This window comes from Akebia trifoliata, unplaced genomic scaffold, assembly GCF_017979445.1.
Source record: "Akebia trifoliata isolate Shusen 1 unplaced genomic scaffold, ASM1797944v1 Contig01299_ERROPOS615004, whole genome shotgun sequence".
Classification (NCBI taxonomy): Eukaryota; Viridiplantae; Streptophyta; class Magnoliopsida; order Ranunculales; family Lardizabalaceae; genus Akebia; species Akebia trifoliata.
The window spans coordinates 1-17,621 of NW_028237657.1; the positions used below are offsets into that span (position 1 = coordinate 1).

The 17,621-nt window shown below is 34.8% G+C and overlaps 1 protein-coding gene across 1 annotated transcript in view; it reads left to right on the forward strand.

Moving 5' to 3' along the window:
• The first annotated feature begins 1,899 nt into the window (after window positions 1-1,899).
• The window catches only part of LOC147380568 (uncharacterized), a 62,917-nt gene continuing 47,195 nt past the window's right edge, over window positions 1,900-17,621 (forward strand). The window contains exons 1-10 of the mRNA XM_086431501.1: window positions 1,900-2,101; window positions 4,120-4,195; window positions 4,598-4,678; window positions 4,786-4,866; window positions 8,593-8,669; window positions 8,792-8,846; window positions 8,958-9,006; window positions 10,079-10,216; window positions 12,351-12,429; window positions 15,715-15,793. Of these exons, the coding sequence (XP_086287627.1) occupies window positions 2,000-2,101; window positions 4,120-4,195; window positions 4,598-4,678; window positions 4,786-4,866; window positions 8,593-8,669; window positions 8,792-8,846; window positions 8,958-9,006; window positions 10,079-10,216; window positions 12,351-12,429; window positions 15,715-15,793 (817 nt within the window). The 5' untranslated portion in view covers window positions 1,900-1,999. The remainder of the gene's footprint in view (window positions 2,102-4,119; window positions 4,196-4,597; window positions 4,679-4,785; window positions 4,867-8,592; window positions 8,670-8,791; window positions 8,847-8,957; window positions 9,007-10,078; window positions 10,217-12,350; window positions 12,430-15,714; window positions 15,794-17,621) is intronic.

Consider the following 17,621-nt stretch of genomic DNA (forward strand, 5'->3'; position numbering starts at 1 on the left):
TAAAAATGGTTTGTTAAGTGAGAATTCGTAAAGTTATTAAAAATGTAAGGTAGCGAGAGAATTGTTTCTAACTTTAGATAAAAATGTTTAAATAATACTTGGTAAAACTTGTTACTCCTAAAAACAAATGAAAATTAATTTTGTTCTTTTCTTTTAAAATCAGTCATCTTTAATTATTTTATATAAGATCATGGTGATAATGATTGTAATAAGGGCATTAAGGTCAATTTTTAATTAGTTTGTAAAAGAAGACTGTGGTAAAGGGGTATTTCAATGGTTTGAAAACATAAGGAGATATATAAGATATTCACAAAAAATATAAAGGAGCTTAAAAAAATATAAAATCATGAAATAAACTTTTAAGATATGGCCAACTAATAGTTGAATCTAAACCGGTGGTTAGACAGTCGTCATCTAATTTTATTTGTTGCCTCTGGCACACCTTCCACGTTTTGTTGAATCTTTTAAGAGACCTCCAATGTTTTCAAACAGATGGCTTGCCCCTTGACCATGGTATTTATCGACAGACTAATGCCAAATAACCTAAATACCCTCATCTGTAGTAAAAAATCTTAGATTTTTCTTCTCAAATCTTCAATCTCTTAGGTAATTGTTTACCGTCTTCAACCTTCAAATCTCAAGAATAGTGCAAGGGTCTAGTTAGTTACAGGGATTCATTTTTTCAAAAATTTGATTTCCTTCAAACATTTAATTGTACCTAGGAAAATACATAAACAAAGTTGTTTTTTTAGCACTATTTTAATCTCGTCCAGAAACTTCAAACTTGACAAAGTCAACTTGATTTGATTTGATTGGATTTCAAGAATACTCAGTCCTAAAATTCAATGGCTTGTGACCCCCATAGAGGCTAAGAAGACTAATAAATAGGATCAAGAAAATGATGGCTTCTTTTGCCAACAGCAAAGCCAAGTTTTACAACAGCAAAACCAACAAAGTAGTAGACTTCCTTTTTTTTTTTTTTTTGAAAGGTCAACAGGGTTAAGGCAGACCCAGACCAAAGTAGTAAACTTTCTTGTGTCTTTCTTAGCATCTATTCGTAATGTTGTCCTAGTGAATTACTTGATGTATTAAAAGTCATTGTTGAAAAGGATGCTCGTGGGTACTCCTATGATAGAGTGTAACCTTTTCTATCAAGGGGGTCTGCATAACCCCCGATTTATAATTCAAAAGAAAAAAAATTCATTCAATGGAATCAACTCGTCAAGTCAACTTTGCAAATTATCAAGTCAACTAGAAAATGCACTTAATCTAGTTGGAAACTTAATTGAATTATTCAACAATACAATATTTTGTGGAGAACAAACATAAATTTAAAATCTTGATTTTTTTAAATATTTTATAAATTTTTATTTGACTCATTCAAGTTGACTCGTGAGTTATCAACTTGACTCAACTCAATAAAAATTGGAGTGCAGCGTAGTTTTTGAGTTTTAAAACTAGATGTTTAATTTTGTGGACATGGGTAATCTTGATAAATAACATCGGGAGGTGGGAAAATCATTTTCCTAGGAGAATTCATCTTCTCTTTTTCATTGAAAAATACATTAGACTGGAGTTTGAAGTCCAAGGAAAGTAGGTATCAAATGCTTAGAAATTGTATTTTTCAAAAAATTTCGGAGAGTGAAGACTACATATATTTGTTAAAAAAAAAAAACAATGGTTTTCGTTAGAGGTTTCAGATGAGGTTATTTAGTCATTTTCTATAAGATTTTCATAATGTACAACAAGGTCAAGGGGCATATTGCAAATTTGAAAACATAAGGGTCTCACAAATATTCATCAAAGTGTGGAGGGGGTAACGTGAAAATCACTCTTTCAAGATTGAAAGGAACGTGGACTGCTGCACTATGACACCATGAATAACTCTATAAATAAATAATAAAATAAATCTATTTCCACTCGCATTCTTCTCTTCAATCGTTAATTCTTTCGTTTCTGAGATTTGCAGAAAAGAAGAAGAGGTATTGGAATTGCTCCAATGGCTTCTTCGAAGATTGTTGGTTTCGTTGGTTTAGATGAACTGAGCTTGGACTTAACGTCTTCACTCATTCGCTCTGGTTTTAGAGTTCAAGGGTTCGAGGTTTGCTTCTTTCATGATTTATTGATTACTTACAGCATTTTTAGCTCTACAATTTGATTGTTTTCTGTCATTAATTTTTGTTTATGTATTTCAGAAAATTAAAGAAATCTGTCGAATTTTGGTTAGAGAATGGTTGATTTTCCATCCATCGATGTTGTTGTACCACCAGTGTGTTGGAAAATTCTTTGTTTACTATTGATGCCCTAGCCGTTTAAGAGTAGTTCGTCTAGATTTCAGACTATTAACCGTTGTTTAAGATGATTGCTTAATTTGGAATTATGGGCTTAAAATATGAACACTGGTTTGAGATCAGTGGAAAAAAATGTGCAATTAGGAGTAAGATACGTTTGTGTAGTTTGAAGTCTATTAACCATTTTTCAAGTTGATCGCTTAATTTGGAATCGTGGGCTTAAAATAGGAACACTGGTTTGAGATCAAATGGAAATAAATGTGCAATTAGGAGTAAGATAAGTTTGTGTAGATTGAAGTCTATTAACCCTTTTTCAAGATGATCGCTTAATTTGGAATCGTGGGCTTAAAATATGAACACTGGTTTGAGATCAAATCGAAATAAATGTGCAATTAGGAGGAAGATAAGTTTGTTTAGAGTGAAGCCTATTATCCCTTGTTTGAGATGATTGCTTAAAATTTGGAACTTTGAGCTTAAAATATAATACTGTTTTGAGATCAATGGGGTAATGTGAAATTAGGGGTAAGATAAGTCTGTGTAGATTGCAGCCTATTAGCCTTGTTCAAGATGATCGGTTAATTTGGGATTGTATGCCTAAAATATGAACACTGGTTTGAGATAAATGGGGGGTAATGTGAAATTTGGAGTAAGATAAGTTTGTGTAGATTGCAGCCTATTAGCCTTGTTCAAGATGATCGTTAATTTGGGATCTTAAAATATGAACATTGGTTTGAGATCAATGGGGGTAATGTGCAATTGGTGGATGGTTAATGTAACTCTTGGGATGTGTGTCAACTCCAGGGGTGGCCTGACATTGCTATTATAGAGTTCAAAAGAAAACTATAATTTCTTCGTTGTAGTACATCTTCTCATATGTTCTGTTGTGTATAATTAGAGCTTGATTGGGGCATCGATTGAAATTGTGATTATAATTGAATTTACTGCATCACGTCTGAATATGGAAATTCTTATTCAGGCATCATGCTTTATCAACAAGCAGACCTCATTTATTAATCTCAATTTTTTTTTAAACCTATATTTCATTTTGGTAGTATAAACCTTCTCATGGTTTGAAGTCTAGGTCAGTTGAAAATGAGATGTCTTGATCTAGACGTCAAATTTTTTTATTTTTTTATTTCTTTTGATAAGTGTACTGAAACAAACCCTCCAATGTCTTTTTCTTGTAATTTTCAAGATCAAGATGTCTTTGCCAAGACATTCCGACTTGAAATGAGATTTTGAACCCTGAACTTTCTTTTGAATTTCGTACTTAATCCTGTCCAAGATTAACATTTTGCAAATAATTGGACTGTCATCTTACTTTTCATTTGTTTCTCTTCTTTTTGTAATACTCTTGGTTTCAAGTTACATACCATCTCAAAATGTTTCGGCTGAGACTTCCCAATTTTGGTCGTGGATGGAACGAATCATTAACCCCAAAATATTGATTGTTTCAGGAATATTTCTGTTTGTCTCTAATTGTTCATAATGTTTCAGAATGTGTTAGTTTTTCTCCTGAACAAGAGATTGCATCAGGACAAAATTTTAAACATTGGTACTACTAACCATTGTTAGAGGAAGAGTGGATTGTTATCGTCAGAGCTTCCTATTGCTTATGACTAGTTTTACTCAAGTTATATGTATCCATATATATATAAACATATAATTTCTCTTATGTAAGTGGTTTGGATTTTGGAGTGCTAGTGTCCTTCTCCTTTCATGTATGTAGTTGTTTGAAAATCCCTTTGAAGCCTATCTGATCCTTTATGTTCGTAAATTTTTGTTTGGCTGTGAATCTGGTGCTTGATTGCATTTATTCCACATGCAGGCATTGGGCCCTGTGATGGATGAGTTTTTGAAGTTAGGTGGAGCTAAATGTGCCAGCCCTATGGAGGCAGGAAGAGGTTGGTGTCCTACTGTTTTTCTTTATTTTCTGCAATCATGGTGTTGGCAACCCTAGTTATTGATACAAATAAGACATGGTACAATTAACTTAAGCATTATTGTAGAAGACAGTATAATTTATTCACTATATTAGACAAGTTTTTATTTATCTATTTATTTAAAATTTCCTCTTTTTAGATGTTGTTTGCTACTTATAGGCATATATTACATTGAGCTTGTACATCATTGGTAAAAAATGATGTAAACGGTAATATTTTTCAGTGTAGAAAATACTACTCCCCCACTTTGTAGGTTTTCTCACATCTTAATATAGTATTTTGTTTTTATCACAACAAAACTGGGTCCTTGTGTTCATCGCCACAGAATTAACTGTATTTTTTCCCACTTTTCTTTGGATGCAGATGCTGCAGCTACAATTATATGCACTTCTTCTGCATATCAAATAGATGACATGCTTTTTGGGAAGGAGGGTTTTCTAAAAGGTATTTTCTATTAAGTATTTCGACAAATTATATTAGTTGATTTGGAGTTATATGAATGCTTCTTTGGCTCATATGTATTCAAAATAAATTTATCTATGGTTGTATAGGGTTTCAAAATGAATCTATTGTCATCCTCCGCTCAATATTATCACCAATTCATATCCAAAAGCTAGAGAAACATCTCACAGGTAATTCAAATTTCCTCTCCTAATTTTCTTGACAGTTTATGGTGTCACTTTCTATAGAGAAAGAGAGTTTTTCTTTTGTGAAGTTCATTGATAATTTCAAATTTTAAAATATCATCTAGTGGTGTTTCAGTTGGGAGAAGAATCTAGATTCTCTTGACTGAAACGTTCTAAGACATCATGGAGAATTCCAATACAAATCCAGAATATTCCCAAAGCATCCAATGTTTCAGGATCGATGTTCTGTTGCAATCTCAGCTGAAAAATTCTAAGATAATACGAAATTTTAAACCATGGATGATTCCATTTATAGCTTTCTAATTTCAATTCTAAATTCCTTTTTGATTTTTTTCTAGCACTATCCATTTTGATGGTTTTTATTATTTGTCTTGGTTATTGCTGTTAAACTCTCAAGGCCATGAAAATAGTAAAACATATGACCTTAAAACCCACTCATATTCTACTTAGAAAAAGGAAAAAAAAAAAAAAACAAAAACAAAACACACACTCATATTTACATTGCACTAGTAGAGGACAACTAGGGGTGAGAAATTGGGTCAAATTGGGGCTCAACTTAAGCCCAATCCGAGTCTCAAATGGTTTATCCCAACCCCAACCACAACCACAACCTAATCCGAGCTCGGGCTTGATCTACGCAACCTGAGCCTTAACTTAGGTTTATATGGGTTAACTCAGGTTTAAAAGAGATAGAGAGAAAAAGGGACGAGATCAGAGAGATAGAGGAAAGGGACGAGATCGAAGAGATAAAGGAAAGGAAAAGAGAGAAGAGATGGGAGTGTGAAGGAAAAAAAGGAGTAGATTGAGGAAAATAGATTAAAGTAAAATAATAGGGCTATTAACTTTAAGAGAATAATACTGCATTAAGATGAATGAGACAAATCGTATCATTATTATGTATCTCATCATAATGGAATGATGTGTAGATTCATTTAGGACTATGATAGCAATTATAATTTTCTAATTGTACTTATCAAAAAAAAAAAAAAAAAATTTCTAATTGTAGTAAGAGAAGAATTGTAAAAGGAGAATGGTCAAGTCTCTCAATGAGAGCTTGGTAGGATATTTATATTAACTAAGGTGAATAGACATGAATGCCCTTACACAGAGAGAATAGAAAACTAGGAAGAAGTAAAAATGCATGACATTATTTCCCAATACTCCCCCTCAAGCTGGAGCAAATATATTAACTAAGCTCAGCTTGACAAGATGAGAGTTAGTGACAGAAGGTCCAACAGATTTTGTAAACATGTTGGCAAACTGATATGAAAAAGATACGAATATTATCTGAAGGGCACCAGATTGAACTTTCTCTCTGAAAAAGTGAACAGCAACCTCTATATGCCTAGTTCTCTTATGAAGGACAGAATCATAAGCAAACATGATAACATACTTGTTGTCGCAAAACAATGTGGTGGAATCAGAAACAGGAAATCATAGCTTTGTCAGCAAAAATCGAAATCAAATAAGCTCGCATGTGTCAAGGGCTATAGCTCGATATTCAGTTTCAATAGAAGAACAAGAAATCATACTCTATTTCTTACTTTTCCACGAGATCAAGTTACCACCATGAAAAGTGTAGAAATCAGAGATAGATCTATCTGTAATAGAACCAAAATAATCAGCGTTAGTGAAGCATGATAAATGAGGTTGAGCAGTAGACGAATAGAATACCCCAAAATCAGGACGCGACTTCAAGTAGCAAAAAATATGATAAATGATATCAAGATGAGAAGTGCGCGGAGCATGCATGAACTTACTTACCACACTAACGGCTTATGAGTTTCTGATAAGAAGCATCAGATAATAGATCGTCAAATTCGACATGAAGATGATTCCAATCTAGAGGAGAGGAAGTAGGACGACAATCAATCATTCCATTGTCTTGAAGAAGATCCAATGTGTATTTACGTTGAGATAGTGAAATACCACAACGAGAGCGGGCCACTTCTATCCTCAAAAAGTACTTAAGAGGATCCAAATACTTAACCTCAAAAGCACGACCAAATATCATCTTTACCCTGTTAATCCATTGGGCATCATCCCTAGTCAGGATAATATCATCCACATGAACTAAAACATTAGTGCAACGACCATCCAATCCTCGACAAACAAAGCATGTATAATTTGAGTGGCATTTGAAAAATTCTATAGATAAAATGACCTCAGAAAAGTGGTGAAATTAGGCTCGTGGAAAATCCTTTAGGCTATACAGAGATTTGAGAAGGCGACATTCCTTCCTAGAATACTCTCTTGAAGATGAAATCCAAGAGGGGGTCCATATATATAACCTCAGTCAGATTACCATTCAAAAATACATTCTTCACATTGAGCTGGTGAAGAGGACATGAATGACATGCAATCAAAGAGAAAAGGAGGCGAACAATAGAAAGTTTAGTTACAGGGGCAAATGTAGCACAAAAATCCTTTCTTTGAGTCTGCTTAAATCTCTTAGTAACTAGATGGACTTTATATCGATCAACGGTTTCGTCCGCGATATACTTGACGGTGATAACCCATTTAAAACCAACAGTCCCCCCAGAGGGAAAGGGAATAAGCTCCCAGGTATGATTCTTCTGCAAAACATCCATCTCAGTAGTCATGTCTACAGTCTACTGAGGGTCTCGTAAAGCCTTTGAAACATACTGAGGAACTCAAATAGAAGCGGTGGCAGTAAGGTTGGCCTAATAAGGAGAGAGTCCTTGATAAGAAATAAAATGGGCCATAGGGTGATCAGAAACATACATCCGCCTACCTTTGAGAAGTACAATAGGTAAGTCAGAGTCAGAAACAGAAAGGATTAAGAGTAGGGATATGAGAGAATATACCTGAATCTAAGGAGGAGTTTGGCAAGGCTGGAATAGGACGAAGGCAACGAGAGTAAATCTGAAGTATTGGTGAAGATGAAGAGAAGACCGGAGAAGGCAACACTATAGGAGAAGGAATTGAAGAAGAGTTCTACAAAGATGTGACACTAAAGTAGGAAACATTATAAAAAAGAGTCACACCAAAAGAATGTATGATACAATGAGAAACGAGATCATAACATCGATACCACTTTGACATAGAGGAGCAATTCAAGAAAATGCATCGAATGGTTTTGTCATCTAATTTCATATGATGACGGGTCCTGTCCTGGACAAAACAAATGCACCCAAAGACTCTGGGTGTAATGAGAAAGAGGGTGCTATTAGGGCGAAGAACATGAAGAGGCACCTGTCCTCCTAAGGTGCGACTTGGAACATAGTTAAGAAGGAAAGCCGCAGTGAGGGCTGCATAGCTCAGCCAGCAGCCCTATCGCACAGATGAGAAACAGCAACACAGCCCAGCCCTATTTCATACCCTAGGGCTATCATACAGATCTGAAATAGTGGCTGCACAGCCCAGCCAGCAGCCCAACAGCCCTATCGCAGACCCTAGGGCTATCATGCAGACCGGAAACAGTGGCAGCACAACCCAGAACTCACAGCCCTAACATGCAGATCAGAATCAGTGCAAATTTTAATGAAATTTTGGAATCCCGAAGGAACTATGTTAATGTTAGATAATTGGACATTTTGTGGAAATGTCAAGTTAGATAGTTCAACTTGAATGATGTTATCTTTTATGAGTACACTATTTTAAGTATTGTTCAGTATGAATTTTTAGCTATATATAATCCTTCACTTACGTGTGAATCCTTTGAAAACTGAGATGTTTCTTGTTTCACAGGGGCTGGTGAGACGGCTTTTCTAGTGGATGCACATGTATCTAAAGGAACCTCCGAGGCTTCACGAGAAAAACTAATGGTTTCATTAATTTCTATCTAATATATTACTTTAATTTTCTTATACTGGTGTACGGAGAGGTCCGTTTCTTTATCGATAATTATTATCAAGTTTGGATGCTGATTCTCTTTATTCATTTCTAGATTACTTCCTCTGGACGTTCGGATGCAATTGCAAAGGCAAAGCCGGTTCTCTCTGGTAGAATCCATGCTTACTAGTGCTCTTGTGAAAAACTAAACTTATATTAGAGTTGATACCTTTCGAACTTCCATATGCCCTTTCCAATCTAACTACTGTGTTCTGCAACAGCAATGTGTGAAAAGCTTTACACTTTTGAGGGTGAACTGGGTGTTGGAAGGTAGGCTTTCTTGTTGTTCTCACATCTCTTCATCATCATGGTTTCAAAGCTCAGTTTCACATCTCGTCTCATTCATGGACAAGACCAAGTTGTCTCGGACGAGCTCGTCTGAGGCAAGATAAGCCATTTAAGTTGTTTTACAATTATTCATTCATAAATATTTATATGAAATTAATTATAACTTTTTTTTAGAAAATAAGGTAGATTAGAAGATGTTTGGTAATAGAATCATGTTTTATTTAGATAATAAATATTTAAATTAAAAAAAACAATTATTTTAATTAAAATGCCCAAAATCCCAGTTGATTCGGATGAGTTTTACTGACTTGGCCGAGATTTTCAAAATGTCATCTGAGTCATCTCGTCTGTCTCACGAGATATTGCACATGTGAGACGTCATGTCTATCCGTCTTGTTCATGGACGATACTGAGATGACTTGGGCGAGTCATCTGAGTCTCGGATGAGATTTAAAACCAGGTTCATCATTGTAAAATCTGGCATGAACTGTATTTCTGGGGCGGACGCTTTCATGAGTTCCTTAAAAGCTTCCTGTTTAGCAATTGAGAAGTGCTGATTAAAAAAAATACTGTCGTAGTCATATTCTGGTTATTTTTCTTGAATATTTTAGAGAGCTGCTATTCGCACCCCAACTTTTGCTTGTTACACCCCAATTAAAAATAAAGAAAATAAGTAAATGGTTGGCAATAAGTAAAAGTTGGGGTGCCAATAGAATATCTTTCATTTTTTTTCTAGATTTCTATTTTTTGGGTTTAAGATTTTATATGAGCCTACTCATAATTGTAAACAACTACTGAAATTGTTTGAATGAGTGTTATAATGTTGATATTATAATTTGAGCCAAAACCTTTGTAATGTTTGAAAGGTGTGTTTTAACCTTTAATTGAGTTGTGATAAATAATTATTGAAATTGGGTGTAATAAGTAAAAGTTGGGGTGCCAATAGCAGCTGTCATAATTTAGCTGAAGTGTTGAAGTCATAGTGCATGTAGTTCCCTGAAAAGTATGACATTGAAGATCTCTGTTACTCACTCTATTTCTGTTTGTCTTACAGCAAAATTAAAATGGTGAATGAGCTGCTTGAGGGCATTCACCTTGTTGCTTCAGTGGAGGCTATTTTTCTTGGTGCCATTGCTGGGATTCATCCGTGGATAATTTATGACATAATTTCCAACGCTGCTGGAAGTTCATGGTATTGCATTAGATTTACAAGTTCATGATTCTTGTTTGTTGAATTCTTGATGGTCAATGGGGTTGTTTCAGCATACATTTTTTACTTCCATGAGTCTGAAAACATTATACAGCATAGGAAGTAGTTTATAGAAATTATTATTCAGTTGTATATTTCTTTTTCCTCTTTTGACACTTATCTCTATATAACTACATATTGTTATTCTTTAACCCCTAACAGTTTTTTCCTTTGTTTTGTCAACAAAAGTATGTCACTTGTATGTTGTAACAAATCTTACTACAACTTTTCAACATTAGATCTTTCATCACGTTTAACATAAAGAAATACAAAGAAGTGGCACTTACGTTAGAAAGGTAAAATTAAAGTACGTTATGGATGTATCGGATGGTATACTCGCATCCATATCCATGTATCATTTCTCCTTTCAACCCTATCTTTACTTAAGGCACATGTATTCATGTCTTTTCTTACTATTTCCATCTGTGTTTTGGTCTCCTCTCGCCTTTTAGTTCCTTTGATTTGCAAGAAGTTCTTGTCCTCACTGGTGTTGTTATTGTATAGTTTTAAAGTTTGTTCTCAAAGATTTCTTGGTCAGGAAACCTCAGGGAAAGTGAATCATTCATGAGATAATGAAAAACGGTGAGGCAATCTAAAACATTTCCAGACAAAGCTAAAATATTGCATTTGATGTGTGAATAAACTTGCAGAAAGATGTTTAAAGAGATTAAATGTCCCCTAAAAAAGGAAAAGAAATAATGAGTGCTCTTTGGATAAGTTACCAAATACTTCTGGGCTAATGGATAAGGATATGAACTTTAATCATATGATTTTAAGGTCAACTCTTACTACGAATGCTTTTTCATTTATCCACCATTGAAATGCATGGTAAGCATGAGATTGTCCTGACTAATTAAGTTGTTCAATAATACTTCAACAACTAAAATTATGTCAAATAAATTGAGAAAATGGAAAAAATGCACATACCTACTATCATTACGAACCCAGAGTTGTGAAATAGAAACCTATGTTTCAGGGTTTGGAAGAAGTAGAAAGAAAGAAAAGAGGAATAGGGATTGTGCGTTAATGGTTCACACATCCCCTCCATTTCCTATACCTAAAAAATGTAAAATGACACTTATGCACTAATAATAAAAAAATAAAGCCAAGAGGACCTAATTACATGAAGTCATGAACGGCCCACAACATATAACACATAAACCCTCACAATGCTCTCCCTCAAGTTGGAGCAAAGTTATCAGTCATGCTCAACTTGGACACAATTTGAAACAATGGAGACTTACTAACACCCTTCGTCAAGATATCAATCAGTTAAAGTTCTATAGTAACATACGGTATGGAAATCTATCCATCTCTGACTTTCTCATAAATTAGGTGTATCAACTTCAATATGCTTAGTTCAATTGTTTGAACACGATTATGAGTAATGCTAATCATAGATCTATTGCAACAATACAGACTCATAGGGTCCTGCGTATCAAATCCCAGCTTTAATAGCAATAGTTTAAGGCATAATAACTTACATACACCAAGCGTCATAGCATGATCCTCTGCCTATAAACTTGAACGAGCAACTAATGATTGCTTTTTATTCCCCCACATTACAAGATCACCCCCCGACTAGCGTACTGTCAGGAGTAATAAATTATTATTAGTAGGGGTAGTATTGTTTAAATTTTTTTTTTTCACTTTTGTCGTTTGGTTATGATATATGATCGATTGTGCGGCTAAGATTGGAGTCAATTTCTACTCCTCCCACGTTTTCTCCAATCACCTCTTCTCTTCTATTCTTCTCATCAAACTCTTGATCTACATGTATAATAGCCCGAAATTGACTTACAGTCAGTAATGGACCCTACCTAGTTTGCATCAATATATGCTTCTATCTTCAGATGTTCATGCATGGAAAACAACAGTCCCTTTCCAAAAGAAGATTTCTGGTACCAGTCAAGCTGTTAGGCTATTTGCATGCCAACATTTGTGCTCTTTCACTTTAAGCTCTTTCTCAACACATTAAATGTAATCTTTCTTTGGATAAATAACTATTTCTCTTCCATTTATCATTCTTTATTGGATTTGATATAATAAAAACTTTCCATCTTGGCAATATATATAGGGTTTTCAAGAATCGCGTTCCCCAAATATTAAGGGGTGATACCAAAAATGATTCCCTCGATACTTTCGTCCAAAATCTGGTAAGATCTTGCACCACTTTCTCAAGGTTTTTATTTTCTTCTTTTCTTTTTCTAATCATTGAATCTATTTTTGTTATGTTACTTTTGCATTTGAGTTCAGTTAATGGTTTGTGGACCATTTGTTTTGCACACTGTTTTTCTAACGGATATCTTATTGTATAAATAAAAAGATAAATCTGTACCTAAAGGAAAGGAATTCAACGAAGACAATAGAAAGAAAAATCCAAAAAAGGAAAAAAAATGAAAACTAAAAAGAAGAGAAAGCCAATGCTATAGATGTTATATACATTTATCTTACAGCAAGTCCGAATATTCTTTTAGAGAAGCAAATAGGCTTGCGGACAAACTTGCTTCATTGTTAACTACTCAATACACTAGAATCATTTTCGCTTCTGATCTTCCGTCTGAGATGAATTCCATTGTAAGGGAGGATGCCTCTGGGACCCCCTATGTGAGAGTGTAACTTTTTTTCCTTTATCTATTTATTCTGGTCAGGGGGTCTGCCTAAACCCCCGATTACTCTCCCAAAAAAAAAAAAAAAAAAAAAGTCCAAATATTCAATTATCTAGATCATATACCATATAGTTCCAAGGCTTGACTTGTCTAGTCTTTCTCCTTTGGCTTCTTTTTACAGTAGGTCTTCATCTCTCTGTTCTTGGTTTTGCTCTTCTTTATAAACTGGGAGATTATTGCGAGGTTTTGGTCATCAATGATCATTATTGCAACAGTGTACTAGTCCCCTCTTCATGATCATGTATGCTGTTATGCCGTTATCGTTGGTAACCCCATCCTTCGGGTGAGACTAATCCCATGGTCACACACACCCCCTCCCCCCCCCCCCCCCCCCCCCCCCCTCAGAAAGTCCTATGTGCAACTGGTTGAATCGAGGGTCAACTGAACCTTGGAGGGTGGCCCCAAGGAATTCATTAATTGCTTCGTGGGGTTTCGAACACTTGACCTACCTTTGTTGAGGAGCTTATCAAGATTCGGCTTGCCACTAGGCCAACCCCTTGGGGTTAGTTTTACACACTAGGACATTTATTTTTTATTCATTATCGTTGTATATGAAACTAGTTTTTTTACCTTTTCTTTTATAGTATCTGGTTTTAAAATCAAATGTTACTATTTCATATTCAGATCTAAGAGTTGGAAGTTTCCATTCTGAAAGTTGATCCGATAGAGTAAAACATACTTTAAAAGAATTTATGATCTCAGTAAGGCTAATCCTAGACTAAGATTCTTCCTTTTGATCTTTAGAAGTTATTACATCCTTTAAGCTCTATCTCCTTCCACCAAAGTTACTTTATAAAAAAGTACAAAGACTTCAACGTCTACTTAGATGAGAACGATAGAAATTGGACTGACCAGCACCCCAAAATTCTAAGTAACATAATTATACGTTTGGCTTCTATGGAAACAATAATGTTGGTCTCACTTCTTAAATCAATGGGTAGAGGAAAGGCAAAAGATGCGGGAGCACACAAAGGCAATAATAAAAATAACAAACAAAGCAATACAAGGCAACAATGCTGACATGGTACTGTAATATGGTTTCCCTATATGGGCACAATAAGGTTGATAGACTTACAATTTTGTTGTTACTAAGATAACGAACCACGTAGATTCTATCCTATACTGACTTCTGATGAAACTTGACATTTTTACTTATTGTAGTGACTTCAAGCCTTGACAGAGATTTTCTATTCGGAAAAAGTAAGAGCATATTGAGTAGTGGGTGGTTCCATGGTAGTAGCAATTGAGGAGATGACCCTTGTAAGAATTCCTTAATTAGGAAGTCTCACAAATGATTAGTTTTGTAGTTGCAATTGAGGAGATCCTTGTAAGAATTCCTTAATTAGGAACTTCTTCAGTAGAACACTAGAACTTACAATGGATTCTTATAGTAAACCTTTGATTTAGGATGTCAACCTGAAATTTTAGATGGCTTCAATGATAACTTGCATTTCCTTCTCAGTTGCAGATTAATTAGCTTGATAAACATTTAAGCTCTAGAAGGAAAACGAAGTAATTGGTTTCAAAGTTCAAAATCTTGTATCCTCTCGGAATGTATTGGCTGAGATGTATCTGGTCTTGAACATTTCCAGATGATACAAGCTTGGAATTGAATGTTTCAATTTGATCTGAGAGTGAGAGAGATCCAAATTCCAAATGAGAGACAGAGAGACCTGGACTCACCGGAGTTGAATTGTTCCCCGTGTTGCACTAAGAGGTGAGTTCCTCTTCTTCTTCTTTCTCACCCCCTTTCTCTTCCCTACTCCACTCAGAGAGTGTCTAGTCTCAGCTCTTAAAAGAGTGATTTAGGTAAGCCCTTCCATATTTTGAAAATATTTGAGATAGCCTGTGTTTTCTAACTGATGACATACCCCTCGATCCGGTCTCCTTTGAAAGACTCACTTTAAAGGGTGATTTAGACAAGCCCCTTCTTGTTTTGGTAAATATTTACCCCTTTACCTTGATCTCCTTTGAATGACATTTTTAAACGTTATATGAATGTATCAGAATGTTTTGGAAATATCCCATTTTTGGTATCGTCTTGATTCTTGGGAAAACCAGAACATTGAAATGAAATGACATTTTAAACCATGATTATTTATCGCCCAAGGTACCCATTAGTTTTAGGATCAGCTGTAGGCAATTTCATGTAATCTGTTTCTACAATTTTTAACAAGACAGGACCAAGAATAGCCAAAAGGGTTGCATTTTTTTTAATACCTTTTTTTTATCCTTTTGATTGCTTTAGTCATCTCATCTGCCCATTTTGTGATACTTTTTTCTTTAGTTTATTGGTTTGAAACATTTATATTTTAGCCAAATTTTGGTAGTAATCAGATAAATAATTAAACCAACCAAGAAATCTTTGGAGATATTTTTTTCCCCTCATTTATCAGGAAATTTATCTGGCAAGCAATCACTGTTGTTTGTGTTGGAGCTTTGTAAGTCCCATGGTATTTATATCTCGTAATATTTCTCCATGTACGTGTTTGTTTATTGTAACTTTTTCTTTCTAATACACCTCTTTGATAGTATACTATGAAATTAAATTAATAGTGTTATCAAACCATATATTTTCTGTTTTTTAAAGTTTTCTGATTAACAGTAACAAATAGTGGTAAATAGTAACAAATGATACCATTTTGTTTTAAGACAGTAGCAAACAATAGAATTTGTTTTCTTTGCTTCACACCTTCTCGACTTAGCTTTTATTGCCATGTTTATTACCTTTACTAATGCTTTTACTAATATATGGTTTGTTTTGAATTTAAGAGGTTTGCTTTGGACAAAGCCAAATCGCTCACCTTTCCTCTTCCACTTTTGGCGGTGGCTCATCAACAACTTCTCTATGGTACCAATCTTAATCGTTTCATACATTTCATTTTCTTTTTTTTTTTCTTATTTGGAAGGAATATAAGATTTTATAAAGCGAATATAGAGAGGTGGTTTAGAAGACCTACCTAAGAAAACACAGCATAGACTGCTAAAGGAAAAAAAGGGAAAAGAAGAAAAGAAAAAAAGAAAAAAAGATACACGTTCTCCTCGAGACAAAAGCTCGCACTTGAATGTAAAGTTCTCGTAGGACACTACCTGAAATTCTTTGAAGAGTTCACACTGAAAGAAGATGAAAGCTTTCACAAAATGACTTCATGAACCACATGTCCCAACCCATCATATTTCCTCGTGTTCCTCTCCTTCCAAAGACCCCAACAAAGTGAAAATGGTATCATTCTCCCTATAGTTAAAGGCCATGGTGTGTCAAATGGGAAGTAAATAAATCAGATTGAGGAAGGATCCAATTAATACCATGAAGGCAGAAAAATGGGTCTGAACTTTATGCCAAGTTGCAATGAATGAGGAGGTCAACAGATTTTAAGGTGCAAACTTAGCTAAGTTGGTAAGTCATGTAGAGAGTTGATCCCGTAACCTAGGTTCAAAACTCCTTGAACCCATCTTCAATAATCAATCAATCAATTCAATTATCTTTTCCCTTTTAATAATTACTTTTTAACTTTATGCTTTATTTTCTTTCAAGCTATTGCTTGTTTATCAATTGAATCTATTGATTCAAATTGATTTTGAGTGTTCCATTGAATACAACCTATCAAATCTATTGATTCACATGTTTCCGCTATGTCAAGTGGTATCAGAGCTTTTGCTGTGATCCACATTCATGGCTGGCGAAAGAGAATTCATCACTAAAACTGATTTGGAAGTCCAATTCGAGAAGTTTGAAGAAGGTGAACATCTCAATTGTATTATCTGCAACTTATTGCCAGTACAACATGTTAATTCTTCAACTAGACATAGTCTTTTTCGGACTACATGCAAAGTACAAGGTAAGTTGTGCTAATTAATTATAGATAGTAGAAGTTCGGAAAGTATAATTTCAAGCCATATGGTCGATGTACTGAAGCTACCCACTACGCAACACCCTACACTTTATTCTATAGGTTTGGTGGACGATGAATGCAAGAAAAATGTGACAAGGCAATACTCTCTTTCTTTTAGTATTGGGCAATATAAGGATAAAGTTATTTGTGACATCATCCCAATGAGAGCATGTTATATCCTCTTGGGAAGGCATTGACTTCATGATAATGATGTCACCCACCGAGGCAAAGCCAACACCTATTCTTTCATGCATAATGGTATTAAAGTGATTTTACACCCTTTCCATTCAAAGCCCAAGGCTACCCAACCAACTAAGGAGAATGGAATATGCTTTGTTTCTACCAACATCAACGAGGACTTAAAAGAAACAAGTTAAGTGTTCCCGATGGTAGTATAACCTTCCAACCGAGACCCTCCTACTCAAGTTTTTCATCAAGTGCAGCCCATCCTTGATGAATTTTCTCATGTTCTTCCATCATTCATTCTCCTATGAGGAATATACAACACCACACCAATTTGGTGCCAGGTGCAAGTTTCCCAAATCTGCCTCGTTATGGGATGAATTTGAAAGAATATGACATATTGATGGAACAATTGAAAAAGAACCTTGAAACTTCTACTAATAAGTACAAAATCGGTGTCAATAGAAGATTCAAGTGGTACGAAAAAGGAGACTTGATCATGGTTTATCTTAGTAAATATCGTTTTTTCGCCAAAATTTACAAGAAGACCAAGTTAAAGAAAACTTAACCAGATAAATGATAATGTTTATGTGAAGAATTTAC